Genomic DNA, 17,152 nt, shown 5'->3' on the forward strand with positions numbered 1-17,152 from the left:
TTATGCTTCCATGCCGATATCCGTGTTTGAATCGGAGTTTGTCTTGTCTATGGTGAAGTGTACGACACTAATTTTGATTTCAGGTCGAGAAGTACGGGAATCTGAGCTAATGAAGGTTCACGTCAGAAATTACAACATATTGCCAGACCCCCTTGCAAGAGGCTGCATAGGACAGCGTTTTATGAGCCAAGGGTACTTAAGAAAGTCATTTTGCGCGTACAATTGTAGTTTCTTTTATTTCGAACTTGTAATTGGTTTGGCTGTCTTTGTATTGTTCGATTACGATCTCTTATGTAAGTGTCGTATGGCTTATTATTAATGAATTTAATCTCCCCCCTTCAAAAAAAAAAAAAAAAAAAAAACTAACTCTTACATATAAAAAAAATAAATAGATTAAAAAAAAAAACCAAAAATATATGAGATGATTTCGCATAGAACGGAGGGAGTATCAAACAAAATAAAACTAATACCTGACCAATATAACCTATTATCAACAAAAGAAATCTAATATCTGACCAATATAATATGTTATCAAACAAAAGAAATCTAATATCTGACCATTTTTATTTATTTTCTGACACTTATAATCTAATATCTGACCATTATTATCTAATTTCTGATAATTAAATTTTTTTTTCCTGTTTGTATGATCGGACTCACGTGAGTCCGTTTTACATAATACTTTACCAAGATGTATATGACATCTTAATTAAATATGAGGGGAATTTTTTTTTATGAGAGAACGACATATATACAGTTTGGGGAGAGGATGATGTCAGCAATTTTCTGTTTTAGTAATAGTTAATAGATTAGTTTACGTTTTTAACATTAGTTACGAAAACTACTCAATTATGTTTTAATTCACGAGATATTTAACTTGAGTTATGATAATCCAGATAAGATAAGCCCAACCGAAAATGAGTTGTCATAAGTTCTTATGCGTGTTAATGGTCAATAAATGGTTATCCCAATTCGATACTCTATAAGTCTGTAATTCTTTATCCAACAAGTTCATATATGTTTAGACAATTATAATTAATTAGTAGAAATCGATTAATTACAAGATTTACCACACTCGTAAAAATGTGGAAGTATCTGGGTCTATTACCATAGTCTTGCTTGTGCAGCAAGAACCAACGTGTCCAAAACTTCTATAAATACTGCTCTAGTCTTTTAGTCTTATCATATATTCTCTCATTTTCTCCAATTTTCTCAAATACTCAATTCTTCTTCGTCGTCTTCAATTCTTCCATTTTTCTGCAATTTTCTCTACTTTTGAAACACCTCCTTCTTCAATTGCAATGGCTTCTTCCAGTTCCAGGAAGATAATCCTCAAGAGTGCAGATAATGAGCTTTACGAGATCGGCGAAAAAGCAGCAATGCTGTCTCAAACCATCAAGAACTTGATCGAAGACATCGGAGATAGCGACAAACCAATTCTGCTGCAAAATGTGACCTCAAAAGTTCTGCCTAAGGTCATTGAGTACTGCAACAAACATGCTGAGAAAGAGAATACTGATGATGATGATGTTGATGATTTTCTCAAAGACTGGGATGCTGACTTCCTCAATGTTGACCAGGACACTCTCTTTGATCTCATGCTTGTGAGTTTTATTTACTTTGATCAATTTATTTTTCCTTCTTTCGTTTCATTTTGTTTAGGGCTAATTCTTCTGAGTATCTATTTACTTTGATCTGTTTTCTTGATTTTCTTTATTTTTAGTTTGATTTTTCAATTTGTTTTTATTTCTTTCGTTTGATTTTGTTTAGGCTAATTTCATGATTAATTATTTTATTTGTTTATGTGCTTTTAATTGTTCAACATTTTGGGTTCAGATGTATGATTGTTTTGTCTAATATAATGATTAATTATTCTAATTGTTTTTGCGTTTAATTTAGTGTTAACTTGTGTTTTAATTATTTTGTGACTAGAGCTCTGAAGTATATAAATAATTCTTTGTTTCGTTGTAATTTATTTACTTATTTCTGGGCTTAAATTAGTATTCGAGCTAAAAAAGTATTCGGCAAAATATTATTTATTAAATCTGAAATTTATGTAAGATTAGTTGTTTTACATGATGACAAAACAAATTTGAGTGCATTAGAGGTAATCTTGTTAGCGATCTTTATAATTAATATCAAGGTGCTATATCATAAAATTAAAAAAATGTGGATATATGAATTATAATGTATTGAATTTTTCATATTAGATTAATTTCTAAGATGATCGACATATAATATTGAGTCCAATCTAATATGAAAAATTCAATACATCATAATTCATATATTGAGTCCAACTTTTGTGCTTAGAGATGTATGAGTTAAATGTTTGTCAATACTTGTATATAGTATAGGTAGTGAACTAGTGATGAAGTGATGATGTAACGTGTTCGATAATACTACGTATATATACATATACAAGATCGATTGATGATCGAGTATAACTAAATTAATTGTGTGGTGAATGCAGACTGTTAAATTGTTGTTATTGAATTATGTAATGTGTTCGTTAATATATATACATATACGTACCGTGATTGATTGATGATAAGTATAACTTAATTAATTTTGTGTGGTGAATGCAGACTGCTAATTATATAAATTTAGTGAAGGTGTTCCTGTTTTAATTTTTTATATACATTTTCATGATCGATATATCAAGTATAATTATACTAATTATGTGTGTGAATGCAGGCTGCTAATTACCTGGATATCAAGAGTTTGTTAGATTCAACTTGTCAATGTGTGGCTGATATGATGAAGGGAAAGACAGCCGAGGAGATAAGGGAGCACTTCAACATCAGGAATGATTACACACCTGAACAAGAGGAAGAAGTTCGCAAGGAGAACCAGTGGGCTTTCGAGTAATCTGAATTTGCAATGGATGAGACTATTAGAACAATTTCATTCCCAAAACTGTGTTTCTGAATAGTTTAATTTCCCTGCTGCATTTGTTTACTTAGTGATGTGGTGCGGTAGTGCTGTAGCACAAACTATGTTTACTGCTTTATCAGTTTATTGTACTTAGTTTCAAGCATTTGAAGTTTCAACCATGCTTAGTAAAGCTAGCTAGCTCTGTTCAATAGCTCGAATGTGTATAACCTGCAAGTTAAAATGCCTGAGTATGTAGCAGAAATTAAGAAGGTATATGTTGTGGGCCTTCAAGTAGTGAAATGAAGCAGTTTTAATGGCTAATTTCTTTCTCCAGGACTGTATGCCCTGTTTTTATGTGTTTTGATGAAAGGAATAGCTAATGTTGTGCTTTTGTCATCATAGATGATTGCATGAGATTGAGGCGTAGTTGAATTGGTAGCTGTTTTGGAATCGATTTGTCTTTTGAACTTTATTAGGGGAGGAGCTTGAGAGTAGGAGAGTTTAATCGGATTACGAGTAGGCTGGCTGTTATGCTTGTTAAATCACTTGAAAGTGAAGGCTATAAGCCTGTATTCTGCATGTCATTCAGAAAAATGTCTGAGCTATTTGGTTTTCAACATACTATGACTGTACCTTTGTGGGCTTTGTGCTCTAGACTTGTATTCTACTTCGATAGTCATTGTAAGCTGAGACTGAGAGTACAGATTGTTATATTTTATCTTACCTTCTTCATTACTGAGATAAAAGGAGAAAAGGTGCTATGTCAAAATTTCTTGTTTCATAGTGTTACTGCAAATTTTCATACAAGATAGTTATTTCATCATTACAACAGAAATATTACGCCAACTGTGAGAGATTAACAGAAGAATCAGAAGTGGAAAATGTAACTAACCATGTATTCCAACTTCTTGGTAGCTGTTGTAAATCTTAATTCGTTAAGACTGTCTACCTTGAGTCCTGTAGGTGTATCAACAGTTACAGTATAGACTGGCTCATCAGTATCAACATTAGTGACAGTCTTATTCATTGTAATAGGACTTATTGTATCAATTATGGATATATCCCAAAGTACCTAGATAAACGTATTCGTTACAACCATTAGTATCACACCTCGCGAGTATTTCCCTCCCTCGCCGTGACATGAGAAATTAAAAATGCATTGCAACACATAGCAAGAGAACACATATCTTGAAGCAGCAAGTATAAAGGAGCAGCCCCTGACAACTTCAACTTCACCCCATTCAATTCAATTCACAATACTGTAATCTTTCCCTCACAGCCGAAAAGCCTTTACAAAGGAAGTGGATTAGTATTGGGGGGCCATTCAAACTCCATATAATCTATTGAGACTGAGAGTATAGCCGCAGCTCAGCAAGGTAGTTAGAAGACCTTGCCAGGTCATCAGAGTTTGTTACAACTCTGCCAGCTCAGCTAAAGTTGTTACAACAACTTGCATTAGTTTGTTATAAGCTTATTCTAGAATCTTCCCATGTAATGAAGTCATATATAAGCTATCCTCTGCTTCAATATTTGATTATTCATTCATAATAAAAATTTCTAATTAGATTTTTGGTTTTCCTCTCTGATTTCCTTCACAAACTTTCATCATACCTTAGACAACGGTGTGATAAAGGGATCGAGAGGATCAAAGCTTCATGCATTAAAATTTGCCATTGAATAATTTAATGTGTTCGTTAATATATATATACATATACTACGTTTATCATTCAATGGATAAATTTAGCTATAAATATCTCTAAATTATCAATAGCCGATAAATTTAAAAGAAGCGTACTTATTTTCAAGATATGCATTAAGAGAAATCTAACAAGTCCCATGATAATACGTTCTTTTTATCTTATAACTCACAAAAGATAGTTAAAGTGGATCTTGTATATGAGGTAGAACGTAAAAATGTGACAAGTAATTCCAAGCTTATATGCGCCTGCTTAAAACCAACAAGTTTTTGGGCTCGTAATATACATATAATGACCCGGGACATTGTCCAACCCAAAAACTAGTTAAGTTTTAATTCACAAGATATTTCACTTGAGTTACGATAAATTGATAATCCTATTTTTTTTTTTTTTTTTTTTGAGAACAATAATCCACATAAGATAACTAGATAAGTCCAACCGAAAAATGAGCTGTCATAAATTTTTTTAAGACAATTATAATCGTACTGTTGAAATCAAATTATGACAATAATAATAAATAAATAAATTAAAAAGAAGAAAGAAAACGTTGCCTAATGTCTATTACCCTGTACCATATAGTTTTGCTTGTGCAGCAATCCATCCAAAAATGTCAATAAATACTGCTATAGTCTTTCTTTTTTTTTTTTGTTTTTATCTGAGCTCTAGTATTTCTTAGTCACATCATTTTCTCTCGTACTCAAATACTCAAACACACAATTCTTCTTCCATTTTTCTGCAATTTTCTCTACTTTTCAAACACCTTCTTCTTCAATTGCAATGGCTTCTTCCAGGAAGATAATCCTCAGGAGTGCCGATAAAAAGCTTTTCGAGATCGGTGAAAACGCAGCAAAGCTTTCTCAAACCATCAAGAACTTGATCGAAGACATCGGCGAAAGCAACGAACCGATTACGGTCCACAATGTGAGCTCAACTATACTACCTAAGGTCATCGAGTACTGCAACAAACATGTCGAGGTTGAGAATAAGGCTGAATCCGAAACCCAGAAAAATGATGAACTCAATCGATGGGATGCTGACTTCCTCAAAGTTGACCAGGACATCCTCTTTGATCTCATGATTGTGAGTTTTTATTTACTTTGATCAATTTCTTTTTCTTTCTTTCGTTTCATTTTGTTTAGGGCTAATTTCATGATTAATTGTTCAAGATTTTGGGTTCTGATGTATGATTGTTTATGTTTTATCTAATATTATGATTAATTATTCTAATTGCTTTTGCGTTTTTTTTTTTTTTTTTTTTTTTGACGGGCTAATTGTTTTTGCGTTTAATTTAGTGTTAACTTTGGTTTTTTTTCTTTATTTTGGTTAATTTGTTGTTATTCACGTTAATTTTGTACGAGTACAATTTTTAGTTTATTTTTTCAATTTCTTTTTGCTTCATTCGTTTGATATTGTTTAGGGGTAATTTCATATATAATTAGTTTATTTGTTATGGTTTAGGATTTATATGTGTTTTAATTGTTCAAGATTTTGGGTTCGGGTGATTGATTGTATAGTCTAATATCGTGAATATAATTTTTGTTTTGTGTTTGGGGTTCTGATGTATATTAATGAATAATGATACAGGAGTTCCTTGCTAAGTTATCAAATATTTGTGGATGTATGATATTTGTGGATGTATGATTTTATCATGTATTGTATTTTAATTTTTGATGATATTATATTAGTTTAATTTCAACGATGATCGATATACAATACTGAGTCCAACTTTTGTGCTTAGAGATGTATGAGTTAACTGTTTGTTAATTTTTTTTTTTTTTTTTTTTGAAAACCCGTTAGAGGCGACTTATATTGATAATTTGTCCGTAAGTACATACGGAGAAACCTCACAAGGGCAATGGTTCTCCCATATTTGCTCATTATCATGAGGTAAAAAACGGGCTAAACTATGGCTAAACTGTTTGTTAATACTTGTACATAGTATAGGTAGTGAATGATGTAACGTGTTCAAGATCGATTGATGATCGAGTAAAACTAAAGTAATTTTGTGTGGTGACTGTTAATTATGTACATTTAGTGTATGTGACTATGTTTACGAGGAAGTTCCAGTTAATCAATTTAATAAACAAAATTTGTTTAACAAATGGCAAAAAATGGTAAATAAAACAACATAAATGCACAGTCATCATGACATTTTCGTAAATATATCAACAACAGTGGGACCCATATTTAATAAAAAGTTGTTGATTTATTTACAATTGTGCCATTTGATAAACAAATTTTGTTTATCAAATTGATAAACTTGAATTTTCCCTATGTTTACATACATTTTCATGATCGATTTATCAAGTATAACTAAATGAAGTATATGTGTGAATGCAGGCTGCTAATTACATGGATATCAAGAGTTTGCTGGATTTAACAAGTCAACGTGTTGCTGATATGATCAAGGATAAGACACCCGAGGAGATAAGGGAGCTGTTCAACATCAAGAATGATTTCTCATCCGAAGAAGAGGAAAGAATTCGCAAGGAGTACCAGTGGGCTTTCCAGTAATCTGAAATAGCAATGGACTAAACTGTTTAGAACAACTTCATTTACCCTAACTGTGTTTCTGAGTAGTTTTAATTACCTGCTGCATGTGTTTGCAGTTTGCTTAATGCTGCAGTGCTGTAGCACAAACTATGTTTACTGCTTTATCAGTTTATCGAACTCCGTATGTTTTTGTGTGTGCTATTCATTTTATTTCTAATTGATAGCCATGCTTAGGAAAGCTAGCTTTGTTCGATAGCTCGAATGTGTATATGTTGCGGTCTTGCGGATATGAAATTGAGAAGGATTTATTTGTGGGCCTTCAAGTAGTGAAATGAAGTAGTTTTCATGGCTAATTTCTTTCTTGAGGACTGTATGCCCTGTTTACTGATTTCATGCCAGGTCTGTGTTGATGGAAGGACTAGCTAATAGTATGCTTTTGTCATGATGGATGATTGCATGAGATTGAAGTGTAGTTGAGTTGGTAGCTGTGATTTGGGATGTGTGTATTGAACTGCATTCGGGATGAGGAGGGTTTACTTGGGTTACGAGTAGGCAGGTCTTACCTTCTTCATTACTGAGATAAAAGGAGAAAAGGTGCTATGTCAATTTTTCTTGTTTTATAGAAGATTGATATACTGCAATTTCTTCATAGAAGATAGTTATTTCATCATTACAAAAGATATATTATGCCAACTGTGAGAGATAAATACTAACATAGCCTAAATTAAGCTCCATTCCGGCTTACAACAAATAGACTTCTCACTAAGAATTTGTTGTTGCTTCATGTGATTGCCCCGAACAAATCTCTTTTAACAGAAGAATCAGAAGTGAAATATGTAATCATTTATTCCAACTTCTTGGTAGCAACATTAGTGACAAGTCCTATTCACTGTAATTGGACCTATTGTATCAATCATGGATATCGCTATTGTATCAGTCAGTGTTTCAAGATATGGGACAAGAAAATCCACTTGTAATGAAGCTCACCAGCGATAAGCTTTATGGTTGACATATTGTATCCATAATAACACAAAAAATTCAGGTATTCAGCTGACTTGATGTCATAAATTAATCCTGGATGTAGTCCCCCAATCGGGTTCACCTCCCCTGCTCCAAGATCGTATGGTGTGGCTGCCTCATCAAACGATTGTATGGTAATATGGTGTTCATACAGCCATATAGGATATTTTCCAATCAACAATTTAATTGAAGTTGATCTAATTTTACTCAGCCCAACTCTCTTTAAAATAAATTTTAAGTAGAACTATTTTTTGTTGTTGGAAACTTGAAGTATAATACATTTGCTAGAAGAAGAAAGAATAGTGGGTAGTAGCGTAGTACATTCTGTCTCTTTTTGTATCTTTAATAATACTCGTAGACTCGTAGTAGTATATGTTAATCTTTCACAAAAGTCAGTTGATTTCAAATACAAAGAAAAGAACCTCCCTTGCCATTTTTTCAGTATAAAAACTTCTGAAAACTATAAACAAATGAAATTGTGTAATTGGTTATTGGTGCAAGTTGGCGCCAGAAATTTTCCCCGTACCCACCCACAATGCAATTTGGCGCCATTAAGATGTGGCACAATTTCATTGATATTGTATGTTGGGACCACATACAATGGTTGTATGTGTATCAATTTCCCTACTTGAATCCTCAAATAAATGCTCCAAAAAATTGATTGTAGCTTACAATTAATGAACAAATATACTCCCTCCGTCCCCTTTTGATAGTCCCTTATGAGCATTTTTCACGTATTAATAAACAAAAATAAGAATAATAAATGTACTTCGAAAAAGTAAATTGACATTGGGTATACAAAAAAGTGGCAAAAAAACAGATAGAGAAAGTAATAAAAGTACACGGGGAAACAAAATTTACATGGGAAATCTAAATTTGCACAAATATTGTTTCAAGTTGGAGAGAATTTTGGTAAAAAATTAATATTAATAGTTGTTGGAAAAAGCAAATGGGGTGAACATTTTGGGACTAAAATTTGTCCATAAGAGACTAACAAAAAGGGATGGAGGGATTATAAGATTTTAAAATGGAATTTTGAAAACTAGTTTTTTTTTTTTTTTTTTTTTTTTTTTTTATTTAGGTTTTTTGTAAAATAAATGAGGTAAAGGGATTCACTTTTCTTAAACCAAGAGACTAACATTTTGAATGGAATTTTTTTTAATCTTTGTCGGAAAAATAAGTTGAGTCCCCAAATGGTGGAGAAAAAAAAAAGTGAGTTCCTAAATGGTAAAAAATGCAAAAACTTAGGGCCTGTTCACATTTACTTAATTTCAGTTCAGTTCACTTCAGCTCCAATCAGTTCAGTTCAGTTCAGCTCTTAATTTTCCTCTCACATAAAATATTCATTTCAGCTCAATTCAGTTCAGTTCAGTTCAGTTCAGTTCAGTTCAGCTCCAATCAGTTCAGTTCAGTTCAGTTCAGCTCAGTTCAGTAAATATGAACAGGCCCTACATGTATGCTTAACTCTAAGAAATTAGGTAGTGTTCTTTGGTTGGAAGATAATTTACTTGGAAATGTACTCGTATGTATTAAAATAAAGGTGTGTTTGGTTGGAGAGATTTAAGGTGTAAATATGTGATATAGAAATTCCCACAAATCATGGGAGATCCATTACTCACCAACATCCCCTTTGGTGAGTTGAATTTCCTAAAAAATGCAATTTCCTATATTGTCTTCCAAACAATTTTGTTTAATTCCTAGAAAATTCATAAGGATAAAAATTTCCCATTAGGAGTTACCTGCTTACTTCCCATGTGAACCAAACGAGCACTTTTTTACATTAGTTACAGAAACCGCTCATTTAAAGTCATGTTTGATTCAATAGATTTTTCGCTTGTGTTATGATAATCCAGATAAAATAAGCCCAAATAATCGAAAATAAGTTGTCAATAGGTTTTTTTTTTTTTTTTTTTAAAGAGAGTTGTCTTAAGATCACAAAATCAAAAAATGATGATGTCATCCTAAGTCTTAAGACTCAGGGCCAATCTTGCTCTAATGGTTAATAAATGGTGGTTATCCCAATAAGTTCAGATTCGTTTAGACAGTTAAAATTTTTTAATTAATTACGATGGGTAGAAATGGAATTATTACACGATTTACCACACTTGTAAAAATGTGGAAGTACATGGTTGCTTGTGCAGCAATTCTTCCTAAATTTCTATAAATACTGCTCTAGTCTTTCCTAGTCGTATCATATTCTCTCATACTCATTTCTTCTCTACATTTCAATCAACCACCTCCTTCTTCAACTGCAAACTGCAATGGCTTCCTCTAGGAAGATAATCCTCACGAGTGCTGATGGAAAGCTTTTCGAGATCGCCGAAAACGCAGCAATGCTGTCTGAAACCGTCAAGAACATGATTGAAGCCATCGGCGAAAGCAACGATCCAATTCCGCTGCTAAATGTGAGCTCAACAATCCTGTTGAAGATCATCGACTACTGCAACAAACATGTTGAAGAAGAGAATACTGATGTACTCAAGCAATGGGATGCTGACTTCCTCAAAAAGAACCAGGATATTCTCTATGATCTCATTTTTGTGAGTATTAATTTTCTTTAATTTCATCTATTTTCTTGATTTTGGTTTAATTGTTATTTTCGTCATTTTCGTGTATTATTTCAATTTCTTTCGTTTGATTTTGTTTAGGGCTAATTTCATGATTAATTATTTTATTGTTTAGGGGTTAGGGTTTATGTGTGTTTTGATTGTGTAAGATTTAGGGTTCTGAACTTCTGATTTATGGCTGTTTAGTCTAATATTATGATTAATTATTCTAATTGTTTTAGAGTTTAATTTATTGTTAACTTGGATTAAATTATTTAGTGAGATTTCTGAAGTATATTATAATTCCTTGTTTCGTTGTAAATTTTTTGTTTATTTGGTAACTTTTTTTTTTTTTTTTTTTAAAAAAAAAAAAAATAAAAAATTTTGGGCCTAAATTAGTATTCAAGTTAAAAGAAATGTTCGGCTAAATTTTATGATTAAATCTGATATTTAAGTAAGAATAGGTGTTTTGCATGATGACAAAAGCAAATTTGAGTGCATTATTAGAGTTTATCTTGTTAGCGATCTTTATAATTAATATCAAGGTGTTCAGAATATAGAGATTATTTTATCGTAGAATCAAATATATGTGGAAATATGATTTTATGATGTTAGATTAATTTTTATGATGATCGACATATAATATTGAGTCCAAATTTTGTGCTTAGAGATGTCTGAGTTGTTTGTGAATAATGTAATGTGTTAGTTAACATCATATACGTATACGTGATCGATTGATATACATTTTCATGATCGATTTATAAATTAATTTTGTGTGGTGAATGCTGACTGCTAATTATATACATTTAGGTAATGTGTTCTTGATTTATATACATTTTCATGATCAATTTATAAATTAATTATGTGTACGTGGTGAATGCAGGCTGCTAATTACATGGAAATCAAGTGTTTGCTGGATTTAACTACTCACCGTGTTGCTGATATGATCAAGGATAAGACACCTGAGGATTTAAGGAAGGAATTCAACATCAAGAATGATTACACACCCGAACAAGAGGAAGAAGTTCGCAAGGAGTACCAGTGGGCTTTCGAGTAATCTGAATCTGCAATGGATGAAACTGTTAGAACAACTTCATTTACCAGTCCCAAACCTGTGTTTCTGAATAGTTTAATTTCCCTGCTTACTGCTGTAGTGTTGTAGTGCTGTAGCACAAACTATGTTTACTGCTTTATCAGTTTATCGTACTTAGTTTCAAGCATTTGAAGTTTATTAATCTTGTGTGTGCAATCTACTCTATTTCTAATTGATAACCATGCTTAGTAAAGCTAGCTCTGTTCAATAGCTCGAATGTGTATAACCTGCAAATCAAAATTGTTGCGGATATGATAAAGGAAAGACAGTAGACGTGATAAGTAGTACATCTATTTAGATAATGACTAATACGCCTGAGGATGTAGAAGAAATTAAAAAGGTATATATTGTGGACCTTCAAGTAGTGAAATGAAGCAGTTTTCATAGCTAATTTCTCTCTTGAGGATTGTATGCCCTGTTTTTATGTTAGGTCTGCATAAATGTTAACGTATAAGGGGTCTGTGTTGATGGAAGGGCTAGGTAGTTGAGTTGGTAGCTGATATGGGATTTGATTTTTTGAACTGCATTAGGGGAGAAGCTTGGGAGGAGGATAGTTTACGTGGATTACGAGTAGGCTGGTTGTTATGCTTGTTATAACACCTGAAAGTGGGGACTATAAGCCTATACTCTGCATGACATTCAGAAAAGAGTATAGATCACCATTGTAGCCTGAGACGACTGAGAGTATAGATCGTTTATTTTATATTACCTTTTTGTTTGTATAACAGAAGTTTACTATACTGCAAATTTTCATACAAGATAGTTATTTCAACATTACAATAGAGTTATTACGCCAACTGTGAGAGATTAATACTAATAATCTAATATAGCCTAAATTAAGCTCCACTCCGGCTTACAACAAATGGACTTCTCACTATGAATTTGTTGCTTTTCCATGTGATTGCCCCAAACAAATCTCCCTTAACAGAAGAATCAGAAGTGGAATATGTAACCATGTATTCCAACTTCTTGGTAGCTGCTGTAAATCTTAGTTCAGTAGGACTCACATCTACCTCAAGTCCTGTAGGTGCTTCAACTGTTACAGTATAGACTGGCTCATCATCAGTATCGACATTAGTGACAGTCCTATTCACCGTAATAGGACCTATTGTATCAATCATGGATATAGCTATCGATGGGTAGTTGATGTTTGATATCATGTCAGTGTTTGAAGAGACGGGACAAGAAAATCCACTTGGAAGGTCTCCTGCGATAAGCTTTATGGTTGACATATTGTATCCATAATAGCACAAAAAATTCAGGTATTCAGCTGGCTCGATGTCATAAATTAATCCTGGATCTAATCCCCCAACCAGGCTCACCTCCCCTGCTCCAACATCGTATGGTGTGGCTGCCTCATCAAACGATTGTGTGGTAATTGGCCTATTTATATTGTTTGTTTGAGTTGCTGCCAACGAAGCAATCACTTTGTAAGTATATATAGACTATAGTTGCCACTTTGTTCCCTAGACAAAATAATGTCTGATGAACTAACAAGAAAGAAGAAATGAACAGCTTGTTTACATGGTCAAAATAAAATGATAGATGCCTGATTGTGCACATAATACTGCTTACAAATTTATGATTCAGATAAACCTTTCTGTCTGCTCTGAACTTCAATTTAGACCGTGGTTTGTTAATTAACTTTTATATATTCGCTGCCTATATTTTAAAGAAGTTGAAATAATCTTTGTTCAATTGATTCATGCTTAGTTCACTTACCAGTGGTCATGATAGCAGATCTTATAGCAGCAGGAGTCCAAGCAGGATTCTCAGATTTTATATTGGCTGCAATGCCTGTAACGTGTGGACATGCCATAGAGGTTCCAGAAATCACGTTGAACAGAGAAGGTTCTCTTCCTTCAGGTCTTTCACCAAATGTGTCATTAGCTATCCACGCTGCAAGGATATTTACTCCTGGTGCTGCAATATCGGGCTGCCAAATGAAAAGGTGAATATATCTTACTAATCTGTTAGCATGTTTTTTTATGCAGAAACAGCAAAAGGGACCTTACCTTGAGAATGTTTAATGTGGTTGATGAAGGACCTCTGGATGAGAAAAAGGCAACTGTTGGTGCTGGCTTAAATCCTTGGACAGTTTTTGTCGGTAAGATTGTTGCAACCGGATTTCTTGAACAAAAATGTCATCAAATTAGCATGTAATGTAATAAACAGTACTGAATATGATCACTCTTAAACACATTTGAGTTGGAAGAAAGTTAATTAGTTATCTTACTTAGTCGCATTTATGTATGCAAAAATTTGGTTGCTATCCTTTGAAGTGATCAGAGTCATTGGAAAGTCACCCGTATTAATGGCAATAAATCGCTCTAGATCACTGACAATTATCAACCCTACTGCACCACTTTCGTTAACTTTTATTTGCTTCCAGTACATATCATAATCACTGTTCTCTGCTTGCTGACAAAGGACAATTTTTCCTCTGATCTTCTCTGCATCAATTGAGTCTGGGTAGCAATTCCTGGAAAATAAAAAATCTATCAGTACAAATAATACGATGAATAGCAACTATTAAATAAGAAATATAGAACAATATTGTTGGAAGGTACAACAACAACAGAAATTCACCTTGCGTCATATTCACTTGCAGACTTATTCTTGGCAGATTCTCCAGTAATTAGTGGGTACACTGGAGACTTTATAAGCTTTGAAAAGTTAATGGATCCACCCTGAAAATTCAAAGAATACAGAAATCTGTGTAACTTTGTTTGACCTTATGGTATGAATTTTTTGGAAAATCTTGTGACGATTAAATAATGAATTGGCATCCATCCAAAATATGAAATCAAAAACTTGGTTTCAGAAAATCACATAATAGAAAGGTTCATTTTATATATCTTGATTTTATGTAGTTTAAGTCACTAGTTAATGTGTTACCTTAATCCTTATGTTGTTGCCTAAGATGATATCAGACTCAAAGTCACGGTCAATGGTAGTAGCAGCGACAGTAAAGATCCAAGGAGCTACATTTACAACAGATTGAGGAGAAGGGCCGCCATTCCCTGCAGAGCAAACCACAGTGATCCCTTTTTGTACAGCATGGAATGCACCAATAGCTATAACATCAGTGGCGAAATCATTTTCAAATGAAGATCCACTTCCAAGGGATAAGGACAGCAGATCAACACCATCTGCTATAGCATCATCAAACGCAGCCAAGATAGCAGATCCAGGGCATCCCTCCTCATCGGAGCACACACGATACGAAGCTATGCGTGATGTAGGGGATCCTCCCCTTGCTGTCCCATTAGCTAATCCATAATATGAAGCATTGGCTACAGGAGCACCTGCTGCAGTTGATGCTACATGTGTACCATGGCCAAAATCATCTCTAGGTGAGGCCATTTTCGATTTGCTGTAGTGTCTTGCTCCAATAATTTTTCTGCAAAAATAATGAATAGATTAATGAGAAGTACATTGAAAATGTGTCATTACATAAAGCAAGCTAAGGAAAAAGAGACAAATAAGGTATATATTTATTTTAGTATCAAACATACTTGTTACAATTTGATGAATTGAAGTTTTTTCCCTCCATACAAATCCCTCTCCATCTCCGCGGTATTGGACCCAAGCCTTTGTCACTAAAGCTCTCAGATTCTGGCCAGATACCTACAGAGTAATTTAATTGGATTATGTACTCTATCATGTATAATTTGACGAATTAATCTTAGACTTTTAATTGAAAATTTACCTGAATCTAAAAAACCAATAATAGTATCTGATCCTTTAGTGGGTGACACTGCAGAAATAGAGTCTGATTGGGAAGCAGTCCATGGGAGAGTTCCGTACTGTAAGAAATCCCATGAACGCGTTGTGTGAAGTTGTAGCAGGGGATCTGGAAACACTGACACTACTCCAGGTTGTTTGGACAGTTGAAGGGCTTCTGACTCTGATAATCGTGCAGCAAATCCTGAGAACCCGTGCTTGTAGGTATGTATTAATGAACTCTTGTTCCTGCAACACAAAAAGAACAATTTAACAGTAATAATTAAACACATAAATGAATAAAATTAACAGTAGATTGCACACCTGCTTATCAAAGAGCTAAGAAGCGTATCATAGCTATTCTTGTTAGTTCCCATGTACACGATATAAACATTGTCATTAGATAATGCCGAGTTAGCCTCACTGGTTACGTAATGTGACAAAATGAAGAGAACAAAGTAGTAAAACAGGATGGAATAAGAGGTTTTCATGATTGACTTTGTTTTTTAGTAGATTATATTTGCACTCCTTCAATGCAGGTAAAGCAGCTTATTTATAGTGTTTAGTGGCAGTAAGGTAATGCACGTAATATACCATATGTAAGAAGGGCAGACGCGTAAACAGTATAATAAAACCTGGCTCTCAGTATGAATCTAGATTGTGACATTATACTTGCCTTCATGCCATATAAAAACGGTGAACATGGGTTGTGGTGGTGATAAGAAATTCATTAAGGTAAAATTTGAAGATATAGTAAATCGTATTGTATATTTCTGCTATGATAAATTATACAAGGAATAACGTATGAGAACTATGTGCTCTCTGTATAAACCTCGATTGTGACATTATACTTTCTTCATGCTATATATACATGGTGAAACATGGGTAGTGTTGGTGGACTGGTGGGAGGATAAGGCAAAATTTGATTATATATTAATTTTTATCGTATATTTCTGCTATAATATATAATTTATAGAAGTAATTTTGTATAAGAAAATTGTAAGTATGCGTACATAAATGAAAGTAACAGACAAAAGCAACATGCTAAGTGGATGGAGACCTTGTTTGAAATTAGTATTGCTGTAGGAAGGGTGATACTATTTATGATTTGAAGGGTGTGTATACATGGTATGTCTTTTGCTTACCGATAATTTCTGGAATGTAACAGAAGATGCTGGCATGAATTTCATTTTAGAGATATTTAGATGATAAATAAGATGCTAGGGTACGGTGACTGGCTGAACCAATCTAACCCAGCTTGGCTTGACTTGTACCAACTCAAACTCAACTGTTTCAAAGCTTAGCTCAGTTTGTAACTCAACATGAAGCTTACAATGATTACTTGATTTTTAACTTGTTATTCTATCTCAAAAATGTCAATTTTGTAGCTTATATGGTTAGGCCTGCTCATGAGCTTGGGTTACAATGTTGATAGGAAAAACTTGCTAGGTATCATAGATTATAATGTTACTAGATGACTAGATGAAATATGCTATTAATAGATTCAAATTATTATTTGTATGCTTGTATTTATTACAAATTAACAGCTCTTTTTATTAATCATAATTAAACAGATGAAGTTGTTCTTAAATGATGTTAATCAGTGTTTCAGATATTATAATTGCACAACCTGCCACAACCCACAACATGAAAAAATTGATGTGCTTTTCATTAGTAACTTTCATTTCATTGTTTAAGGAAAG

General features: G+C 33.3%; 4 protein-coding genes across 4 annotated transcripts; 3 read left to right on the top strand and 1 right to left on the bottom strand.

Moving 5' to 3' along the window:
• Positions 1-1,295: 1,295 nt before the first annotated feature.
• LOC145614729 (SKP1-like protein 1A) lies at positions 1,296-2,871 on the top strand. The gene is made up of 2 exons (XM_081669799.1): positions 1,296-1,604; positions 2,695-2,871. Exons 1-2 carry the CDS (start codon positions 1,302-1,304, stop codon positions 2,866-2,868), a joined length of 477 nt encoding a protein of 158 aa, XP_081525925.1. The 5' UTR covers positions 1,296-1,301; the 3' UTR covers positions 2,869-2,871.
• Positions 2,872-5,291: 2,420 nt separating this feature from the next.
• On the top strand, positions 5,292-7,247 carry LOC145615532 (SKP1-like protein 1B). The gene is made up of 2 exons (XM_081670605.1): positions 5,292-5,651; positions 6,912-7,247. Exons 1-2 carry the CDS (start codon positions 5,349-5,351, stop codon positions 7,083-7,085), a joined length of 477 nt encoding a protein of 158 aa, XP_081526731.1. The 5' UTR covers positions 5,292-5,348; the 3' UTR covers positions 7,086-7,247.
• A 3,098-nt stretch (positions 7,248-10,345) lies between these two features.
• Positions 10,346-11,687, top strand: LOC145615683 (SKP1-like protein 1A). Its single transcript, XM_081670741.1, has 2 exons — positions 10,346-10,624; positions 11,514-11,687. Exons 1-2 carry the CDS (start codon positions 10,346-10,348, stop codon positions 11,685-11,687), a joined length of 453 nt encoding a protein of 150 aa, XP_081526867.1.
• Positions 11,688-12,559: 872 nt separating this feature from the next.
• On the bottom strand, positions 12,560-15,940 carry LOC145614009 (CO(2)-response secreted protease-like). The gene is made up of 9 exons (XM_081669021.1): positions 15,774-15,940; positions 15,436-15,698; positions 15,242-15,353; positions 14,622-15,126; positions 14,313-14,413; positions 13,960-14,205; positions 13,739-13,853; positions 13,446-13,659; positions 12,560-13,131 (listed from the first exon to the last, which is right to left on the bottom strand). Exons 1-9 carry the CDS (start codon positions 15,938-15,940, stop codon positions 12,560-12,562), a joined length of 2,295 nt encoding a protein of 764 aa, XP_081525147.1.
• Positions 15,941-17,152: the final 1,212 nt, after the last annotated feature.

The sequence above is a fragment of the Chenopodium album genome, chromosome 25, assembly GCF_948465745.1.
Source record: "Chenopodium album chromosome 25, dcCheAlbu1.1, whole genome shotgun sequence".
NCBI lineage: Eukaryota > Viridiplantae > Streptophyta > Magnoliopsida > Caryophyllales > Amaranthaceae > Chenopodium > Chenopodium album.

Excerpts from the sequence above, each read along its gene's own strand:
- LOC145614729 (XM_081669799.1), top strand. The coding sequence starts at position 1,302 with ATGGCTTCTTCCAGTTCCAGGAAGATAATCCTCAAGAGTGCAGATAAT. Across the intron at positions 1,605-2,694 it reads CTCTCTTTGATCTCATGCTT|GCTGCTAATTACCTGGATAT; the intron begins GTGAGTTTTATT and ends GTGTGAATGCAG.
- LOC145615532 (XM_081670605.1), top strand. The coding sequence starts at position 5,349 with ATGGCTTCTTCCAGGAAGATAATCCTCAGGAGTGCCGATAAAAAGCTT. Across the intron at positions 5,652-6,911 it reads TCCTCTTTGATCTCATGATT|GCTGCTAATTACATGGATAT; the intron begins GTGAGTTTTTAT and ends GTGTGAATGCAG.
- LOC145615683 (XM_081670741.1), top strand. The coding sequence starts at position 10,346 with ATGGCTTCCTCTAGGAAGATAATCCTCACGAGTGCTGATGGAAAGCTT. Across the intron at positions 10,625-11,513 it reads TTCTCTATGATCTCATTTTT|GCTGCTAATTACATGGAAAT; the intron begins GTGAGTATTAAT and ends TGGTGAATGCAG.
- LOC145614009 (XM_081669021.1), bottom strand. The coding sequence starts at position 15,940 with ATGAAAACCTCTTATTCCATCCTGTTTTACTACTTTGTTCTCTTCATT. Across the intron at positions 14,206-14,312 it reads GCAAGTGAATATGACGCAAG|GAATTGCTACCCAGACTCAA; the intron begins GTGAATTTCTGT and ends TTTATTTTCCAG. Across the intron at positions 13,854-13,959 it reads GCATACATAAATGCGACTAA|AAATCCGGTTGCAACAATCT; the intron begins GTAAGATAACTA and ends TTTTTGTTCAAG.